The 18,120-nt window shown below is 39.5% G+C and overlaps 1 protein-coding gene across 1 annotated transcript in view; it reads right to left on the bottom strand.

The window, feature by feature from the left end:
• Positions 1–16,553, bottom strand: part of LOC102076087 (alpha-2-macroglobulin) — a 47,842-nt gene extending 31,289 nt beyond the window's left edge. The window contains exons 1-14 of the mRNA XM_019357193.1: positions 16,393–16,553; positions 16,133–16,313; positions 15,880–16,033; positions 14,080–14,132; positions 13,956–13,976; positions 13,114–13,279; positions 12,954–13,038; positions 12,704–12,854; positions 4,744–4,861; positions 4,549–4,658; positions 4,285–4,452; positions 3,819–4,046; positions 1,141–1,204; positions 901–1,046 (exon numbers count right to left, since the gene is read on the bottom strand). Of these exons, the coding sequence (XP_019212738.1) occupies positions 901–1,046; positions 1,141–1,204; positions 3,819–4,046; positions 4,285–4,452; positions 4,549–4,658; positions 4,744–4,861; positions 12,704–12,854; positions 12,954–13,038; positions 13,114–13,279; positions 13,956–13,976; positions 14,080–14,132; positions 15,880–16,033; positions 16,133–16,313; positions 16,393–16,472 (1,725 nt within the window). The 5' untranslated portion in view covers positions 16,473–16,553. The remainder of the gene's footprint in view (positions 1–900; positions 1,047–1,140; positions 1,205–3,818; positions 4,047–4,284; positions 4,453–4,548; positions 4,659–4,743; positions 4,862–12,703; positions 12,855–12,953; positions 13,039–13,113; positions 13,280–13,955; positions 13,977–14,079; positions 14,133–15,879; positions 16,034–16,132; positions 16,314–16,392) is intronic.
• Between the last annotated feature and the right edge of the window lie 1,567 nt (positions 16,554–18,120).

Consider the following 18,120-nt stretch of genomic DNA (forward strand, 5'->3'; position numbering starts at 1 on the left):
GAGTCCTCAGGTAGAGTAGAAACAGCTGTGGAACAACCAGTCCATTTACCGATGCTATAAATCCTCAGGTGATTTAGCCAACTGAATTTGACTTTGATTTGAACACCAGGGCCGTTTCTCAATATGCGTACTTGTGCGTACTTGCGTTCTCGTGTACTCGTGATACGTCATCAGTCGGAGACCAAGTACTGTTCCAATTCGAAGTACGCATCAAGCCGAGAACGCAAAAAAGTCCCGGATGTGTTCTCGCTCCGCCTGTTTTATCGAGCATGCATCGGTGTGGACTTGGTACAGCTAAATATGCCAGAATGCATTTCGTCCAAAACTCAACAGCTGACTACGGGCACATCGTTTCCAACCCCCCCCCCCGCGGTTTTGTCACTACTCAGGTTAAAGAAACTCCAGCAGCTGTCTATAGTATTGAGTGTCCACTAAAATATAAAATAAAAGCGTTCTAACATCTCACCTGCTTGTTTTTATTAAGGTATGTACACGTATGTACATGTACACTATTTTTATTAATAGAGGTTTCACTACTGAGGTTAACAATGATATATAAGTTACTTAGATCACTTCTAAATGTTAATGTTTGGTTTATTTCAGTGTTTTATTTGTTCCTGAGTAAACCGGTTTGGCTGTGATTAAAGTTAAGTTTCATAACATGTTGCTCACAGTTAAATTAGGAGGGGACGGCAGTGAAAACTCCGGACCTGTGACATCATCACGTACGCTGGTGTTCCAATTGTACATATCGCGATTCCGTGCTCGCGTTCTCGGCGGGTACGTACTCACCGAGAACGCGAGTCCGTACTCGCGTACTTGAGAATTGAGAAACGGCCCAGAGCATGACTGCAGAGAAATGACACCAAGCACACAGCACACCTCTAGAATTACACTCACCTTGTTGCTGAAGCATTTGTCAGTAGAGAAGTCAGCACTGTGGGCAATTACATCCTCACTTGGCAGGACGGCATAAGCCACAACCTGGAACTCTGGAGCCATCTCAGGAGACACTCTGACTTTAAAGGACACCTGGCCCTCATTCACTGAAACACAGGTCCAAACATACATCCACAGATCAACAAAACAGACCAACGTCAATGCTTGGCTGTGGCATATGTGGAAATATGGGAATTTTACCCGATCTGTCTTGCACTTCAACCTGTTTTTGTCCTTGCATGGTGACAGCTCCTCTGGACAACACCTGGAAGACAGACATCATTTAAAAACAAGAATGAACTAGCACTGATATCTGTGGACATCACTACCAGTGAAAAGTTTTGACACACCTTCTCATTCAGTGTTTTTTAAAATTTTTATTTTAATACTTTCTACAATGTAGACGCACACTGAAGCAAAGAAAAATATATAAATAACTCTAAATATGTTTTATGTTTTAGAGTCCTCAGAGTAGCAGCCCTTTGCTTTGTTGACAGCGCTGCAAACCCTCGGCCTTCTCTCAGTGAGCTTCATGATGTAGTCACCTGACATGGTTTCACCTCACAGGTGAACCTTATCAGTGTCAATTGGTGGAACCTCCTGCCTTCCTAATGGTGTTGGGACCATCAGTTGTGTTGTGCAGCAGTCAGGTTGGTACACAGCTGACAGCCCTGTTTGACAACTGTTAGAACTCATATTTGAATGTGTCCCCAGGCGCAGTCACGAAAACCATCAAGCACTGCGATGAAACTGGATCACATGAGGACCACGGAGGAAAGGAAGGCCAAGAGTCACCTCTGCTGAGGATAAATTCATACAAGTCACCAGCCTCAGAAATCACAAGTTAACAGCAGCTCAGATTAGAGTCCAGATAAATGCCACACAGAGGTCCAGTAGCAGACACATCTCTACAGGTTCAAAGGAGACTGTGTGAATCAGGCCTTTATGGTTAAATAGCTGCTAAGAAACCCTGACTAAGGAAAAGCAACAAGCAGAAGAGATTTGTTTGGGCCAAGAAACACAAAGAATGGACATTAGACCATCTGTGCTTTGGTCTGATGAGTCCAAATTTGAGATCTTTGGTTCCACCTATGCCAGTCACCTGACTTAAACTCAAAGGAGATGGTTTGGGATGAGATGGACCACAAAAAAGGCCAACAAGTGCTCAGCATTGTTCACCAAATGATTAAATATATATTCATTCATAGTTTTGATGCCTTCAGTGAGAATCGATCGAAATAATTCAATTCAATTTATTTATACAGCGCAAAATAAAATAAAAAACTGTCACCTCAAGGTGCTTTATATTGTAAGGTAGACCCTACAATAAGATTAATAACAGATATGATTCGATGCAGAGAGGTCGTTTAACACATAGTGAGTGAGAAAGGTGACTGGAAAGGAAAAACTCAATGCATCATGGGAATCCCCGGCAGCCTACGTCTATTGCAGCATAACTAAGGGAGGATTCAGGGTCACCTGGTCCAGCCCTAACTATATGCTTTAGCAAAAAATAAAAATAAAAAGTAGTCACGAAAATATGGAAAAACCATAAAATAAGTAGGTGTCCAAACTTTTGACTGTAAATTGGTACAGTTTTGTGGCTGAAATTCTGATATCTTATGAATTTTAAAAGTTGCTCGTAGAAAATTGTCTTCAGACCTTAAAAGCATCCTAGGGTCTAAAGGATAAAATCAGCCAATGAAAAGGAGTGAAATAACAGCTCTTAGTAATTAAACTGTTTAAAGACAAGTTACAAGCCCAATTTTTATAGCTGTTCCAAGGGTTTTGAAAAGTATTTTGGTATTTTGGGAAACTAACTTAACAATGTTAAGTTAGCTTACTCCACCCATCCCCTAATAATACAGTTAAATTACAATGCAAAATAACCAAAAGGTCTTTTCTTAACATGCAGTTTGTCTCATATGTTTTTAAAAGATCCTGCGGGTGCCCACAACTTACACCAACGTTATTATTTTTTTCTACTTTTTTCATTTTTAATTTCCTGTGATTATATGCTAAAAATCTGAAAAAAATTATGTTGAGTCCTGGAAAAATGTTATTATCAAATGCTACATATCATCGCTTCTTGCTGCATGGTTATTTATTGAACATGCCAATCTTGTTTGTTATCTTGACTAACTTGGGTGTGACCACTATCTGGTAATTGAACATTTGGAATTCTACCAACGACAGAACGATGTACTATAAATCTGTTTATCCATGTTGTATTATTGCCGCCTACTGGAGGAGCTGAGTATTGTGCTTTGGACGGATGTTCAATCAAGGCGCACATGTATGGGCTCAAATTTTGGTCATTATTTTGTACTTGTAAATCAGTTTTGTATGTGTAAAAAGAATTTGTATGTTTGTAAAAAAGATTTGTATATTTGTAAATTTCACACGTATTTATAACCAAAAAATATGTGTGAAACTCTGCACTCAAGTTTCAAGGTCCAAGTATGAATTTTGACCCAATTTTTCTTCCTTTCAGCCGATTGGTCAATGTCATGTCAGTCACAAATTTAAATATCTATATCCAAATATACAATACACAGAACAGAGAGAAAACACCTGTGGAACAGAGGAACCAGACATGAAGTCGGTGAAACCAGCTTCCAGTTTGGATTCAGGAGACAGACGCCCTCCCTAGTTTCACGTTTAGGCTTTTTACCTTTTTGATAAAGCATATAGTTTGGGCTGGATCAGGTATTTATGCTGAAATAGATCCAGGCTCCTGGATTCTCATGATGGACTGAGAGTGTCTTCTTCAGTCTTGATGGGCATTACAACAGTAGTTTTTAGCAAACACACAAAAGGTCTGGCCATGGTGAACTTTGTAGTTATGCCATAAAGTGACAAGCTGAGCGATAACTCACCAGATAAATGACATCCACAGACCCTGGAGACTCTCCCACTATAGTGTAGTTGACTGATATGTCTTCTTCTGCGTCACAGGCCACTGATTTATCCTTCTTCTGTACCTCTAGAGAGCTGATTGTTTTAATATAAGGAGAAGACGGCTGGGACATGGATAAGGTGTGAAATCCCCTGTCATAGTATGCAGTTTTGTGTTGTTGGTTGCCCAGTGTTGGTGTCAGGCTTGCCTAGTTGGGGATAGGAAACAACAATTTGAAAACTTTATCTAAAAATAACATTGGTCAATAAGGCCGTCTTTATAAGCAAGGCAAAGGTGGAGGAAGATGAGTCATAATCTATTTCAGTATTGCCACTTTTTACTGTGGGAGGTATTTGAACATTTGCAGCCTATCAGAAACCAGTCGAGGTTTCAGGCTGCTGTGATGGCTGCATTAAATTACACATTGTTTCAGTGTGTCAGCTCACATGGAGTTGGATATCCTGGTCAAAGTTATCAGTGCTGAAAGAAAATGAGGCCACACCGTTGCTGTCAGTTGTTAGATTTTGTAGTGAGCGTGTTTGTCTCATTTGTCCCATGAACAGGTAGACCGGTGCGTCACAAACTGGTGTATTATTGTGGTACACTGCTCTGACCTGTTGAAACACACAATGCTCTATCAATGGAAAATACAAATAACATAAATGTGCTTTGTACGACAAACTGAGCTGAAAACAACATGTTAGGCTCACTTTTCCTTCCACATTAGATCCCCGTTCCCAAACCTTGGGCATGTTAATGAAAGACACTTTTCCAAGGACATAAGAAATCCTGATTCTCTTCTCTTGAGGGTGTGAAATACCTGAATGTAAAAACTTTCATGTTACAATCCTGTGAATGCCTTTTTGGTTAAAACACATTGATTTTAAAGGAATAACACAACTTGCCTGTTCCCTCTTCTTCCACTTTGGCGCTGATATTCAGAACATCATGAAGCATCCATTGGTACATTTTAGTAAAAATTGACATGTTGAAGGAAAACGTTGCACAGCCAGTCTTGTCTGCCTGTAAAGAACAATAAAGAAAGAAAATGACTGCTGTGTGCGATACAATCTTACCAGAATAAACCAAAATTATAATCAAATCTCATTCACAATCGAATCTATAAAATATATCAAATGTTCAAACTATGATATTTTATAGAGTGATGAAAAACTTGAGCTCATTTTGAATTTGATGAATTCTACATGCAGGAAAGCTGGTGCAACAACAGGACCATAGGAGAGAATGCTTTACAGGGTGGGCCGTTTATATGGATACACCGTAATAAAATGGGAATGGTTGGTGATATTAAAGTCCTGTTTGTGGCACATTAGTATATGTGAGGGGGCAAACTCCTCAAGATGGGTGGTGACCATGGTGGCCATTTAGAAGTCAGCCATCTTGGATACAACTTTTGTTTTTTCAATAGGAAGAGGGCCATGTGACACATCAAACTTATTGGTAATGTCACAAGAAAAACAATGGTGTGCTTGGTTTCAACGTAACTTTATTCATAAAAAAATTTATTTATAAAATAATAGAATATAATTTTTTTTTATATATTTCAATATCACAATAGTCTTCCAATATAGAACTACAAGTTAAAAAAGAACTAACATAAATAAAATACACTCCAGCTAAATACTTCTAATTTATTTTCCCAAACCAGGCGGAGCTGCACTATAAGGACTAGAGAGCCGCATGTGGCCCCAGAGCCACAGGTTGCCGACCCCTGCTCTAGATCATGTTTGTTCAAACATCAAGCATGCATATAGAGATATACCCCTCCCCAACCTCGGCCAGTCTGACCACACCTTCTGGTTCCTTGGTGTCCTCATCTCTGCTGACATCTCCTGGACAGAGCGAGACTTTAGAGTGTAGTCAAGGCAGCACAGCCCTCTCCCCTCCCTGATGGACATTTATTCCTCCCACTGCTTCAGCAGAGCAGCAAACATCATCAAGGACAGTTCCCACCCTGGTTTCAACATGTTCAGCCTGTTTCCCTCAGGGAAGTGCTACAGGTGCATCAGCACAAAAACCCACAGACTGAAAAACAGTTTTCTCTCAAAGGCCATAACCACCCTACTTCCACGGTGGTGGAAACCCAAACAAACACGCATTACAAGGCTCTAATGGCTGGGTCTCAATCTCACAACGCATGTCACCCCTATTTGTGGCCCACATAATGACGTGAAGAATTTTTTTAAAATAATTATTATTCAAAAGATAATTTAATATGAAGTTAACAGGCAGAGTGTTAAAGGCATCGCCCTAAAGAATGTAGCCTCATGTGTAGTGTAGTCCGTGCCGCAGGGAGAATGGACTGCCGTACCCGTTATGTGATTGTGGAAAAGTGGAAAAGTACGAGAAATGAGAGACGGAAGCATGTAAATATAATAATAACCACAGCAGCCAAGAAGAGTGCCTGACGAGCCCAGTTGTAAGTAAGCTATTAAGACTCGACTGTACATTGTGTTCGTGTTTTCCTCTGAAACAATGAGCTCCGTTGGAGCAGCCTTTCAACGCCTCTCTCTGTCTCTCGCTAGCAAAGTTGACCCAGACAGCAAAATAAAGCTAGTTTTCAGCTACCAGCCCGACACTAGCCCGACGTATTAGCCAGAGGTCCCTTTACTACTATTCGGAGCCGCTGACCTGTTTTATATACGCACAGAATAGTTTTCTATACGAGATCGCTGCAAAAAGTGCAGCCTTACCTAATGTCCACCTACTGTTACTCATTTTATATTAAGATTTAAAAATCTAGTTTGTATTGGTATGACGAGTAGCCTTCAGTAATCACACAGCAATAGTACATTCGTGTAGTTGTAAAAAGCAGGATAATATATTAAGTAATCCAAAGTATTCCGTTACGTTACTCTCATTGAGTAACGTAACGGAATACGTTACAAAATACATTTTGAGGCATGTATTGTGTAATCTGTAGTGGAATACATTTTAAAAGTAACCTTCCCAACACTGGGCACATTGTTAACCTGTAGCTAAAACACATCCCTTATTCCCATTTTCTTCTTTGAATCTAAAACAAACACCAACAACAACAACTCATGAAATGCAGCCTGAGAGAGTTCAAGCTGCATTTCCATTTGTGTTCGCATGTTTCATTAAACCACTGTAGCTATTTCCCATGCACATGCAACATATAAACAAATGAGGAGTGGCTCAATATTTTTTAACTGTACCGCATTATGATGCCATAATGTGGCTTGCCAACTACTAAAATACTGTATATATAGCTGTATGTACCAGTAACTTAGTAAATCAGTCAAAATTGTTAAAACTTTTAACAGAAGCTGAATCTTTGGATATGTGCAATGTTCCCTCTAAGTTGCCAGCAGTGCGCACGGTCTCTGCGCACAGAAAATCTGTGTTGCGCACAAAGAAAACATCTAACCTGAATTGAAATTGAAATTCAAACTTTAACAATTCTGTTTTGCAGTGTTAGTCAGTGAGTGACTGGCTGCTCCTGTATGGGTTTAGAACGATGCCACCTTATCCCATAGTCCAGCCAATGATGCGATTCACATTCGTATATACGCAGCCAATCAACGTCGTTGACAGGCTATGACAGCGTCCTTATGTGCCGACACCGGTGTTTTAGCTAGCAAAGCGGCGTGGCTGATGTGGAGTGAAGCCACATTAATGACAACGTGTACAACCATTGGAGATGTGAGCAGGACAGACGGAACAACTGACGGAAAAAGTGTGGACTTTATACCAGTTTTTAAATTGTGTTGATAGACCACGTAAAACCAGAGTTATGATAAAAAAATATATTCAATGTTTGGTTTTCTTCCTGAATACTATCGTTGTTTATATTTACTGCGGGAAGAAACTGTAAAAATGGCGTTTTATAAGGAAAACGATCGAAAGCACTCTCCGCTTGTGAGCAAAGACAAAACCAAACCCCCCCGACCCTTTCCTATTGGTGGAAAAATGTACCATGTCGACCAATCAAAAAATGATATGGCAAGTTGTTAAGAGACGGGGGGAAGTTTTAGGAGTGACAGCGGTGTTTTGAGATGTGAGAGATTTGAGACGTTTAGCACAAATCTTGTAGTTAGTGTGTAGTTAGTGTGTAGTAATAATAATAATAATAATAATAATAATACATTTTATTTGAGGGCGCCTTTCAGAAACCCAAGGTCACCTTACAAAAAAACACAATTAATAAGGAACAGTAGTCATAAAATACATAAAATAAGTTAAAATTACAAAACAGAGCGTGACAACAGATAAAATCAACATTAAAGCGAATAAGCCAGTTTAAACAGATGTGTTTTGAGCTGTGTCTTAAATACGGAGAGGGAGTCAATATTTCTTAGTGCAGGGGGAAGAGAGTTCCAGAGCCGGGAGCAGAGCGACTGAAAGCTCTGTTTCCCATAGTAATAAGGTGTGAGGACGGAACAGTAAGATGAATAGCAGATGATGATCTGAGAGGGCGGGAAACAGTGGTGATATGGAGCAGGTCACACAAATATGAAGGAGCAGATTTATGGATACACTTGTATGTAAGAAGTAAGATTTTAAAGTTTATCCTGGCTTCTATGGGCAACCAGTGAAGCTGCTGAAGAACTGGGGTAATATGAGCACTTAACGGAGTATGAGTTATGATCCGAGCTGCAGAATTTTGAAGAAGTTGGAGTTTATGAAGGGACCTTTTAGGGAGACCAAATAGGAGGGAATTACAGTAATCAATACGGGATGTAATAAGACTATGGACAAGGATGGCAGCAGCATGAGGGGTAAGGAAGGGACGGAGTTGGTTAATATTACGTAAATGGAAGTAAGCAGACCGGGTTTTGTAATTAATGTGAGACTGGAATGAAAGAGTATTATCAAGTATGACACCCAAACTCTTAACCTGAGGGGAGGGAAGGGTAGGAGAATTTTCAATGTTAATGGAAAAACTGTGGGATTTGGTTAAGATAGATGGTGTACCAACAAGTAAAACTTCAGTTTTATTACTGTTAAGTTTGAGGAAATTGGAGGAGAACCAGGATCTAATCTCAATAAGACAGTTTGAGAGGGAGGTAGGTGGGAGGGATGAATTGGGTTTAGAAGAAAGGTAGAGCTGGGTGTCATCGGCATAGCAGTGGAAATTTATATTATATTTTCGGAATATATAACCAAGAGGAAGCATATAAATAATGAATAAAAGAGGCCCCAGTACTGAACCCTGGGGCACACCAGCAGAAACAGGAAAGAGAGTTGAAGAATGGGATTTACGTAAGTTGGATAAACTGAGTACGGTCTGAGAGATAGGAGGTAAACCAGGCAAGGGGGGTATGACTAATACCAATGGAAGCTAACCGGTTCAGGAGAATATTGTGAGAAATGGTATCAAACGCCGCACTAAGATCAAGAAGGATGAGAATGGATAGGAGACCAGAATCAGCTGCCATCAGAAGGTCATTGGTAATTCTTAACAAAGCAGTTTCTGTGCTATGATTGGGGCGGAAACCAGATTGAAATTGTTCATAGAGATTATGGTCATTAAGATGTAAATGAAGCTGGGCGGCGACAACTTTTTCAAGAATTTTTGAAATAAAGGGGAGATTTGATATAGGGCGAAGATTATCAAAGTTATTGGGGTCTGCACCAGGCTTTTTGAGAATTGGAATAACAGAAGCCTTTTTCAGTGCTTCAGGAACAATTCCAGTGTTCAGGGAGGAATGAATAATGCTGGTTATGAGAGGTGCTAACGAGGGAAGACAGGCTTTAACTAACAAAGTAGGGAGAGGGTCAAGTTGACAGGTGGATGACTTAGATTTTTTAATGAGAATAGATACGTCAGTTATGGAGGGAAGAGTAAAGCTTGAAAATAACTGACAGGAAGACAGTGGGGGAACCAGGAAGTCTACTTCAGAGTCAGGAGCTCCTAAAGAGTTAAGTTGACGGTGAATGTCTGAGATTTTACAAGTGAAAAAAGAGATGAGGGAGTTGCAAAAATCAACAGAATACATCTGGGAGGGGAATGTGTCTGGAGGTTTTGTAATTTTACTGAACAATGAATAGAGGGACCTGGAGTTACCTTCATTAGAACTAATTAAACCAGAGTAGTAAGCAGATTTGGCTGAGGCAATGCAGTCCTTATAGAACAAAACATGATCATTGTGCATTTCTTTATGTACAGTAAGTCCGGTTTTCTTGAATAGACGTTCGAGTTGGCGTCCTTTAGCTTTAAGGTGACGCAGGTCAGAGGTAATCCATGGAGCTGAACGGGAAAATGAGACAGTTCGATGTTTAAGGGGAGCAAATATGTTAAGAAGGTTATGAAGGTTGACATTATAATGACAAACGAGTTCATGAGGGGTTGAGGAGCTGTGGATAGATGGAAGATCATGGACAGCAGATGAAAAAACAGCTGGGTTGATATTGCTAATTTTCCTAAAAGTGATATTACGAGAGATACAGGTTTTGGAAGCGGTTATGTTTGCATCAAAAGAAATAAACATATGATCAGACTGGGGAAACAATGTGGCTTTACAATGGGTGGGGGTAATGCCAGAACAACAGACCAAATCCAGGATATGACCTTTAGAATGGGTAGGAAATTTTATGTACTGTAGAAGCCCAAAACTTTCCAGGCAGGAGGTAAAATCTCTGGAAAGAGGGGTTTTATTATTGTCCATATGAATACTGAAGTCACCAGCAATGACCAGATTTGGAGAAAGTACAGAGAAATGAGTGAGAAGAGCAGAAAATTCATTTAGAAACTCCTTGTTTGGCTTAGGTGGCCGATAAACAGTACATATGATGGTGGGGGTAGATCCAGGGAGTTTTAGTGCAGCATATTCAAATGAATGGGAGGGAGGGGCAGCGACAGGGAGTACTTTCCAGTGCTTCCGGTGAATTATCGCGAGACCTCCGCCCCTCCCCGAGATGCGAGGTTGACAGGTGTAAACAAACTCAGATGGAGTAGAGTCGTTGAGAGAAACAAAGTCATTAGGCTGTTGCCATGTTTCAGTCAAACAAAGAAAGTCCAACTTACGATCACAGAGGAGATCATGTACAAGATGTCCCTTACCAGTGAGAGAGCGGATGTTTAATAGACCAAACTTGATGCTGGAGTTACCGTGCCTCACAGTAGGCTTAGTTGATCTAGCCAGGTGGGCCAGCACACTGTGGTCAACAGCCCGGTCAGTCTTGCAGGGAGGACGACGAGTTTTTGACCAGATGGAAGATATTGAGTTAGTGTCACTGGTGTTGAACTTCCGCCGAAGCCCTCGGTGGATATACCTGTGGCGGGGCTGGAAGGCGATGTCCGGGTAGAAGTATAGAGCCACAGGTGGAGAGACAGCCAGGCAAAAACGAAGCCTCAAAAGATCCGTAGCAGAGTAGTGGAGAAGAGCTGTCGCCGGGTGATGAATGATGGATAAAAAAACCCAGGTGAGCACGAGCCACACCAACACCCTGTGGATACGCATCTTAATCAGGGCCGAGCACTGAACACAAACGGAGGGACCGAACAACCAGCTGACAGCTGCAGCGCAAGCAATAGAAGCCCGCAAATATTGCGAAAGCAAGTCAAAACAGGGTCACGCCTTAGATATTTGATTTAAATTGTCATCAGCAACTGAAAAAATATAATAAAAATATAATAAAAATAGGAACCGGTGAGCAGCGGCAGCCAAGCGCGCCAGCGTTCACTCGACCGGAAGTCAGCCATAGTGTAGTCAATAGTTTCGTTGTGTGTGTCAGAACAATGAGGCGACTGCTGAATGTTACAGGTGTTACAGGAGTGATACATCTCCTGTTGTCAGGCCTGCAGGTATCAGGCTGTTGTTCTCCTTTATCTCATAGTGGGCAGAAATTATTTTTTGGAGTGGCACAAATAATTTGTGTGGCATCAGATTTGATGCAGAACAGCTGATTGTTCTGTAAATAGTTTGAGATGTTTATTTAAAAATGCCTTGGCTGCAAGTTACTGAGTGTTTGCAACACTCAGTAACTTTTTTGAAGAAGTAACTATATAATTAATTGCCCAGCATTGGTCATTATATACTATATTTTGCAGACAGACAGTTGCAGGACTCTCTCCCAGAACAAAGACTCATAATACAAGTCAGAGCTTTATAAAAAAAAAAAAAAAAAAAAAAAAAAAGAAAGTTATGTTTTCAAAATTGGATTTCAAGTTATTTTTACTTCCAATATTGTTAACATACTACACAGGTCAATGACTACATTTTTGTTTTAAATCTTCAGTGTAAGTGGGCTAAAGCAGTTAATTAAAATTAGTCTAACATGAATGTAAATGCAGTAACTTGATTATCTTAATAGGCCATGTAACTTGGATGGATTCAATGCTGGCGTGACCACAGTGATCCAAGGGATCGCTCAGGGAGTTTGTGTGTTCAGTTAGACACATGAAAAATTAGAGGGAACATTGGATATGTGTATATTCATTCAGCTTGTTTAGGTGTCGCAGTCTGATCAGAGTATTTTTGAAGTTCTTAGATTTCTCACAGAAGTTGTATTCTTTTGTGTAACAGACATAATGAGACACACCACTTGCCTTAGCCTTACCAGTAATGCTAATCATCTAGCAGATATTAGAAACACCAACACAACCTATGCAGCCTTTTAGGCACAACAATAAACACTTCACTCCTTTGGAGCTGATACGTCCATCCAAGAAAGATGAGATATCACTAAAAATTCAAATCCGTGGATGAGACAAGTACGAGATGATGAAATGTAGGGAAAAACAGTGAAGAGAACATACGGCGCCAGTTCAGCTGGGTAGAGCAGGCAACCTGTATGCTGTAATGCTAATGCAGTGGCCTAAATGTACCCAAAGTATCAGGGAAAAAAGGTTAGAGAGAAATAAAGCCATAACTGTACCTGCTTTGTCTCTGTGTGGCAGGAGCCACCCATTTGATATAGAGCCAAAGAATCCTTATCGTGCTCCTTTATAGCTAAACCGCTATACTTATTAATAGGTCTGCACACATTGACTGTAACACGTCCTGGTACAGGCTGTCCGTACGTGTACCTGTTTAAAGAAAAATAAGTAAACATTATGAGTCATTGGCTCTCCAAACTCCAGATTTTTCAATAATACGTCATTTGTCCTGAAAGAACTTTTCCTTACTTTGCACACACTTTAGCTTCAATGTCTTCCTGCCCAATACTCACTTCTTCAGATATATTTACTGTCACATCAAATTTGGGTAAAACTGGGGGAAAATATGAATGTCAGCATTTTCACTCCATTACAACAAAGAATTTAGAAATAAATAAGACTGACTTACCATACTTCTCCACTTTGAAGTTGTGAGATATTTTCCTCTCACCCATTGACACAATGATCTGGTACGGTCCCTCACGGGCCTCAGTGTCCAAGGAGTAAGAAAGCTGCAGTATTCTGCTATTGGATGTTTCATTTAGCCACTGTCCAATCCTGTTACTGTGAGGATCCTGTTAAATCAAATGACAGTGACAGCTAATTCAAGATTCCAGATTCAAGAGCTTTATTGTAAATACAGTAGTATACACAGTATACAGTGGTGATGAGACCCATCACTGTTGTGTCATCTGCAAACTTGATGATGTGGTTTGAGCTGGTATGGCTCAGTACAGTCATGTGTTAGCAGGGTGAACAGCAGTGGGCTAAGCACACAGCCCTGCGGTGATCCTGTGCTCAGTCTGATGACTTTGGAGATTTTATTTCCTATGAACACAGACTGGGGCCTATCAGGAAGTCCAAGATCCAATTGCAGAGGGAGGTGTTTATTTCTTGTTTATTTCTAGTGAGTCCAACTTCTTTACCAGCTCCTGGGGAATGACTGTATTGAATGCTGAGTTGAAGTCAATAAACAGCATTCTCACTATGTGTCCTTTTTGTCGAATACACAGTGTGTAAATACTGTACCAAGTAGATTCTTTTCTTTTTCAACATTTTTGGATACTTGACCCACCTCTGTATATATGCAACCAAATTTGTTCAGTTTTTAAACTGTCAGTGACTTGGAGTAATACTGCAGAAGCAGTGTGTATGTAAGCAGGAAACAATCAAGTCTGACTCCATGTGTTCAGCATTGTGTTGATATATTTACAGCAGAAGTAAAAACCTTTTCTGGAGATATTCACTTACCTGAAGTTCAATGACATCATACTGAAAGAAAGAACCAAAGACAGGTGGAGTTAAGACGTTGTTTTGTAAATCACTGCATCCCAATTCGAAACAGCATCATTAATAACAATGTTCAAAAACTCACCAGCTGATTGGCCGGTCGCATGTTATTATCCATCGCAACGACTCTGAAATTCACTGTGAGAAAAAGTTTAAAGAGATCATCTCTCTGTTTCTTTCTTTATACTTTAAAATAAAGGTCTATTAGGGTTGGGCCATGATTGCTAAAATTAACTAAATAAACACATAATTACATAACTAATTAAAATTAAAATAATTAATTAAATATCTAAACAATTTTATTATTAATTATGTATGTTTTTCAATTTTTAATTAAATATTTCATGGTTGCTGTGCTGCAGTGCATCGTGATCTGTCACTGCAGCTTATCAACAAACACAACATCGGATTTTTATCCTACACAGCAAGTCAATGCAGATCTCAGATAATGGACTGATATGAATTGGTGGTTATGTGGACAGACCGACCAAATGCTTGAAGGTTGCACTACAGGCTGTGTGCATTAAGCAGGGCACACTAAATAAACAGACACCAGGCCAAAGCAATACTTTGGACTTTCCCTAAATTGTCTCCGTCCCTGAGCTTAATGGGTGACAGATAAAACTGATTAATGAACACTGAAGAAGAGGAATCACAAAATAATTAATTAAATTAATAACCAATAATTGGACAGTGAAATAACTAAATATCCTTGTAAATAATCAAAATGAGAAATAATGAATTGAATATATAACAAGGTCATTAAATATGTGTTGGAAACTGGAAATCAGAAATAAAAACCTAAATATGTGTTGGTGCACGGTCAATCATCCAGGTAATTAAATCTCCAAAAGTTGATTCTGTTCATCTGGACGTTTTCAGTGGATAAATGTTGCGTCACTGATCCAAGTGACTTCTTCAGTCTCAGCTTTCCCCAATCTTATAAACAGTACATTTGCATAATGACTGAAACCAGCACCACTGAAGGAACAATGTGCCGTTCACTACATGGAAGAAGTGCAAAGCAGAGCTCTGGTATTGTACCCTGGCTGGAACAAAACAAAGTCACTGGTTCAAGGTTTCCCCACTGAAAACAACCAGATGAACAGAAACTTTTTCAGATTATTCAAATAATTTATTAAATTTTTTAAATGAAATCACTGATATTTAATTAATGTGTATTGTATGTATATATCTATATATATATATATAGATATATATAACATTTATTTAAATTTAATTGATATCACTAATTTATATTTTAATTAACAAGACATTTAATAATGTGTTTCATATATTTTGGCACCCGTGGCCCTCCATATCCTTCCCTCATGATTTTTGATGCTTTGAATTCCATGTTTGAACATAATTTAATTGTGAACAATAAAACTATTATAAGATAAAACCATTAAACTTTCACATAAAATGAATTTGACTGTAATCAGGGACAGATGGTACAAAAAATAAATCATGTCTGAGTAATATAATTTGGCCTTTGTCCTTTGGGGGGAGTTGTGCACTTTAAGAATTCTGCATGTTTTATTTTGCATTACTGTGAATTTTTAAATTAGTTATATTCAAAGATGGACTCAGATTTCAAAGTGCGAACAAACATCTCGGTTGATGGACCGTATGAAATATCTTGAAAAGTGTTTGCTAAATGAAGCACAACTTTCACATCAATCACTGTATGTGTGTCCAAATTTTGGACCATAAACCTTGTTACACAAATTGGAGATCAGAATCAGAATACTTTATTGATCCCTAGGGGAAATTATTATTAGTATTATTATTTTTAGGTGGTGGTGATGGTGGAGCAGCTGGCTCATGACGATAGAATTTGAATGAACTACATGTCATATATAACTTAACAACACATTGTTACCTTTTTGTCCAGGGAGGTAGATGGGTTTGTCTGTTTGGATGAATGTGAAGGGATCAGACGCTCGGATCATCACTTTTCTGACTTGTTTGGAGTAAAATGTGTCTCCTCGTACCTCCACCTTAAAATGTTGCACCTCCTTTTGTACCAAAGGAGCCTGGGACAGTGGGATATTGTAGATAGTCGTTAAAGCCAATAATGCTTACGTTAAAAAACTAACAAACACACTTTGTGTGTGAAAGTGCTGGTTGCGGACCTTAAACTGAACACAGGTTTGAAAGGCCTCATTTGACGTATGCGTGAATAAGGTCGTGTTCTTCTCTCGGGACTTCAAAGTGACAGTCATGACCAGAGTCCCACTGGGCTGTCGGAGAGTTGCACAGAATTTGGCCTCAGCTCCAGCTTCAATAACTGCAGGAATGGCCACCAGGTACTGGCTGCATACAGCATTGCACATACAGCAGTTACTGCAGTGAACAACTCACACAGACAAAAACACGCTGAAGACAAACTCACGGTTCAGCCACCGCTTGATCCACATGCATCCAGCTCAGAAGGACACACAGAGTGCAGCTCAGGATCCAGAGACGGTCCATGACTGGTTGTGATAATTCTCAGTGTCACCTCCTGCTAAATATCGGCTGATCGTCCCCACCCACATACACTGTAACAGCCACGTGTTTGAAATGCACTCATGTACTCTGATCTCCACAAAGTCAATAACTTACACATTTACAAAATCCCAATCCTGCTTTCAGCACTGAACACTAAACTATAGACAACAGTAAAGTTTGTCGTTCAGTGTAAAACATTACAGTAACATACAGTGCTCCGAGGTGATGTTTCTAAATCAGCTCCAAGTTTAATGCAGCTGTTACAAAAAGTTATTTCTGTTCTGAATGTTCCCATGTTTGACTTAACATCAGTGCTGGGATACACCGCTGTAGTCTGTAACTACTGATATTTTCTAAAATCACTGAGAGCTACAGTAGGTGTAACTCCCTTTACCCAGTGTGGGATGTCTGACTGTGCCATGTTTTTGACCTTATTTTTCAGGAAAGACTAAACAAACGTTTGTGTAGTGATAACAGGCTCAAAAAGAACTGGTGGATTCATCAGTGATGTCACAGACTGCTGTACACACTTTAAAGACAAAAATCACAATGTTTTTGTCCGAATTAAAAATGAATCATGTTAAACAGCTTTTGTTGCTCTTTGGTAAACAACACAGATCAAACCTCAGCCACTGAAATAACTGCAGTGACAGTCACACTGCTGAGTGTGGATGGAGATCTAGTCTGGTTTTTAAACCCCAACATTGCTGAGAATGAGTCATTATCTCTGACCCTCTGGACCCAGCAGTATTACCCCATGTGATTCTATTTGCCTTGTTTGATTTGCCTTTATGGGAAAAGGATTTTTGTTTGTTCTGTCTCACTAAGGGGCTGTTGTTGGGGGGGGCATGTTTAAACACATACAGATGTGTTAATCCATGAAGGTTAATACAGTTTGTTAATACTTGTTAACAAATGCAGAAAATAAAGTTTGTTCAAAAACAGTTAACAGCACTGAACCCATGAAAGACTGAAGTCTGTACTAATATAATGAATATTTGCTGCTGTTATGATATTATTAGATATTTATTATGATACATTTATTTATGACATGAGCTCACTCATGGTTAAAGCGCTGGAACGTGTGACCATGGACCCTAAACAGCTCATTTCAATCGTGACGATCTTCATCTTCATACATCTGGGTGAAGCATTCAGTTGGATTGTCTCCAATTCTAACAGCTCAACAATGTTCTCTTATAAATTTTACTACACTAAAGAATTCTGTAATGAAGTCATTTGTGCCAAATTAAGTCAAATACTTTTATGAAATCAATTTTAAAACAATAAATACCACGTTTTATTTTGTGCATGTTAGTTAATGAAAACACGAAGGGTGTTGCTAGGTAGAAGAGCAGCTCCAGCACCCACATTACTGACATCCACCTGTATTACCTCACTTATATGAGGAGCTGGAGCATCTCTTAGGAACAAATGCATAACCTTATATGAGTAACTCTGGATTAAAACAATGACATACTTAGGTGCAGAGATAGGCAGTAACGTGTTACAAGTAATCCGATTACTTTTTTCAAGTAACGAGTAATGTAAGGGATCGCTGTTACAAAAAAGTAATTAGATTACTGTTACTTTCCCATAAGCACGCTGCGTTACTGCGTTACTAAACCGT

Source organism: Oreochromis niloticus, unplaced genomic scaffold (assembly GCF_001858045.2).
Source record: "Oreochromis niloticus isolate F11D_XX unplaced genomic scaffold, O_niloticus_UMD_NMBU tig00007510_pilon, whole genome shotgun sequence".
In the NCBI taxonomy this organism is placed as follows: domain Eukaryota; kingdom Metazoa; phylum Chordata; class Actinopteri; order Cichliformes; family Cichlidae; genus Oreochromis; species Oreochromis niloticus.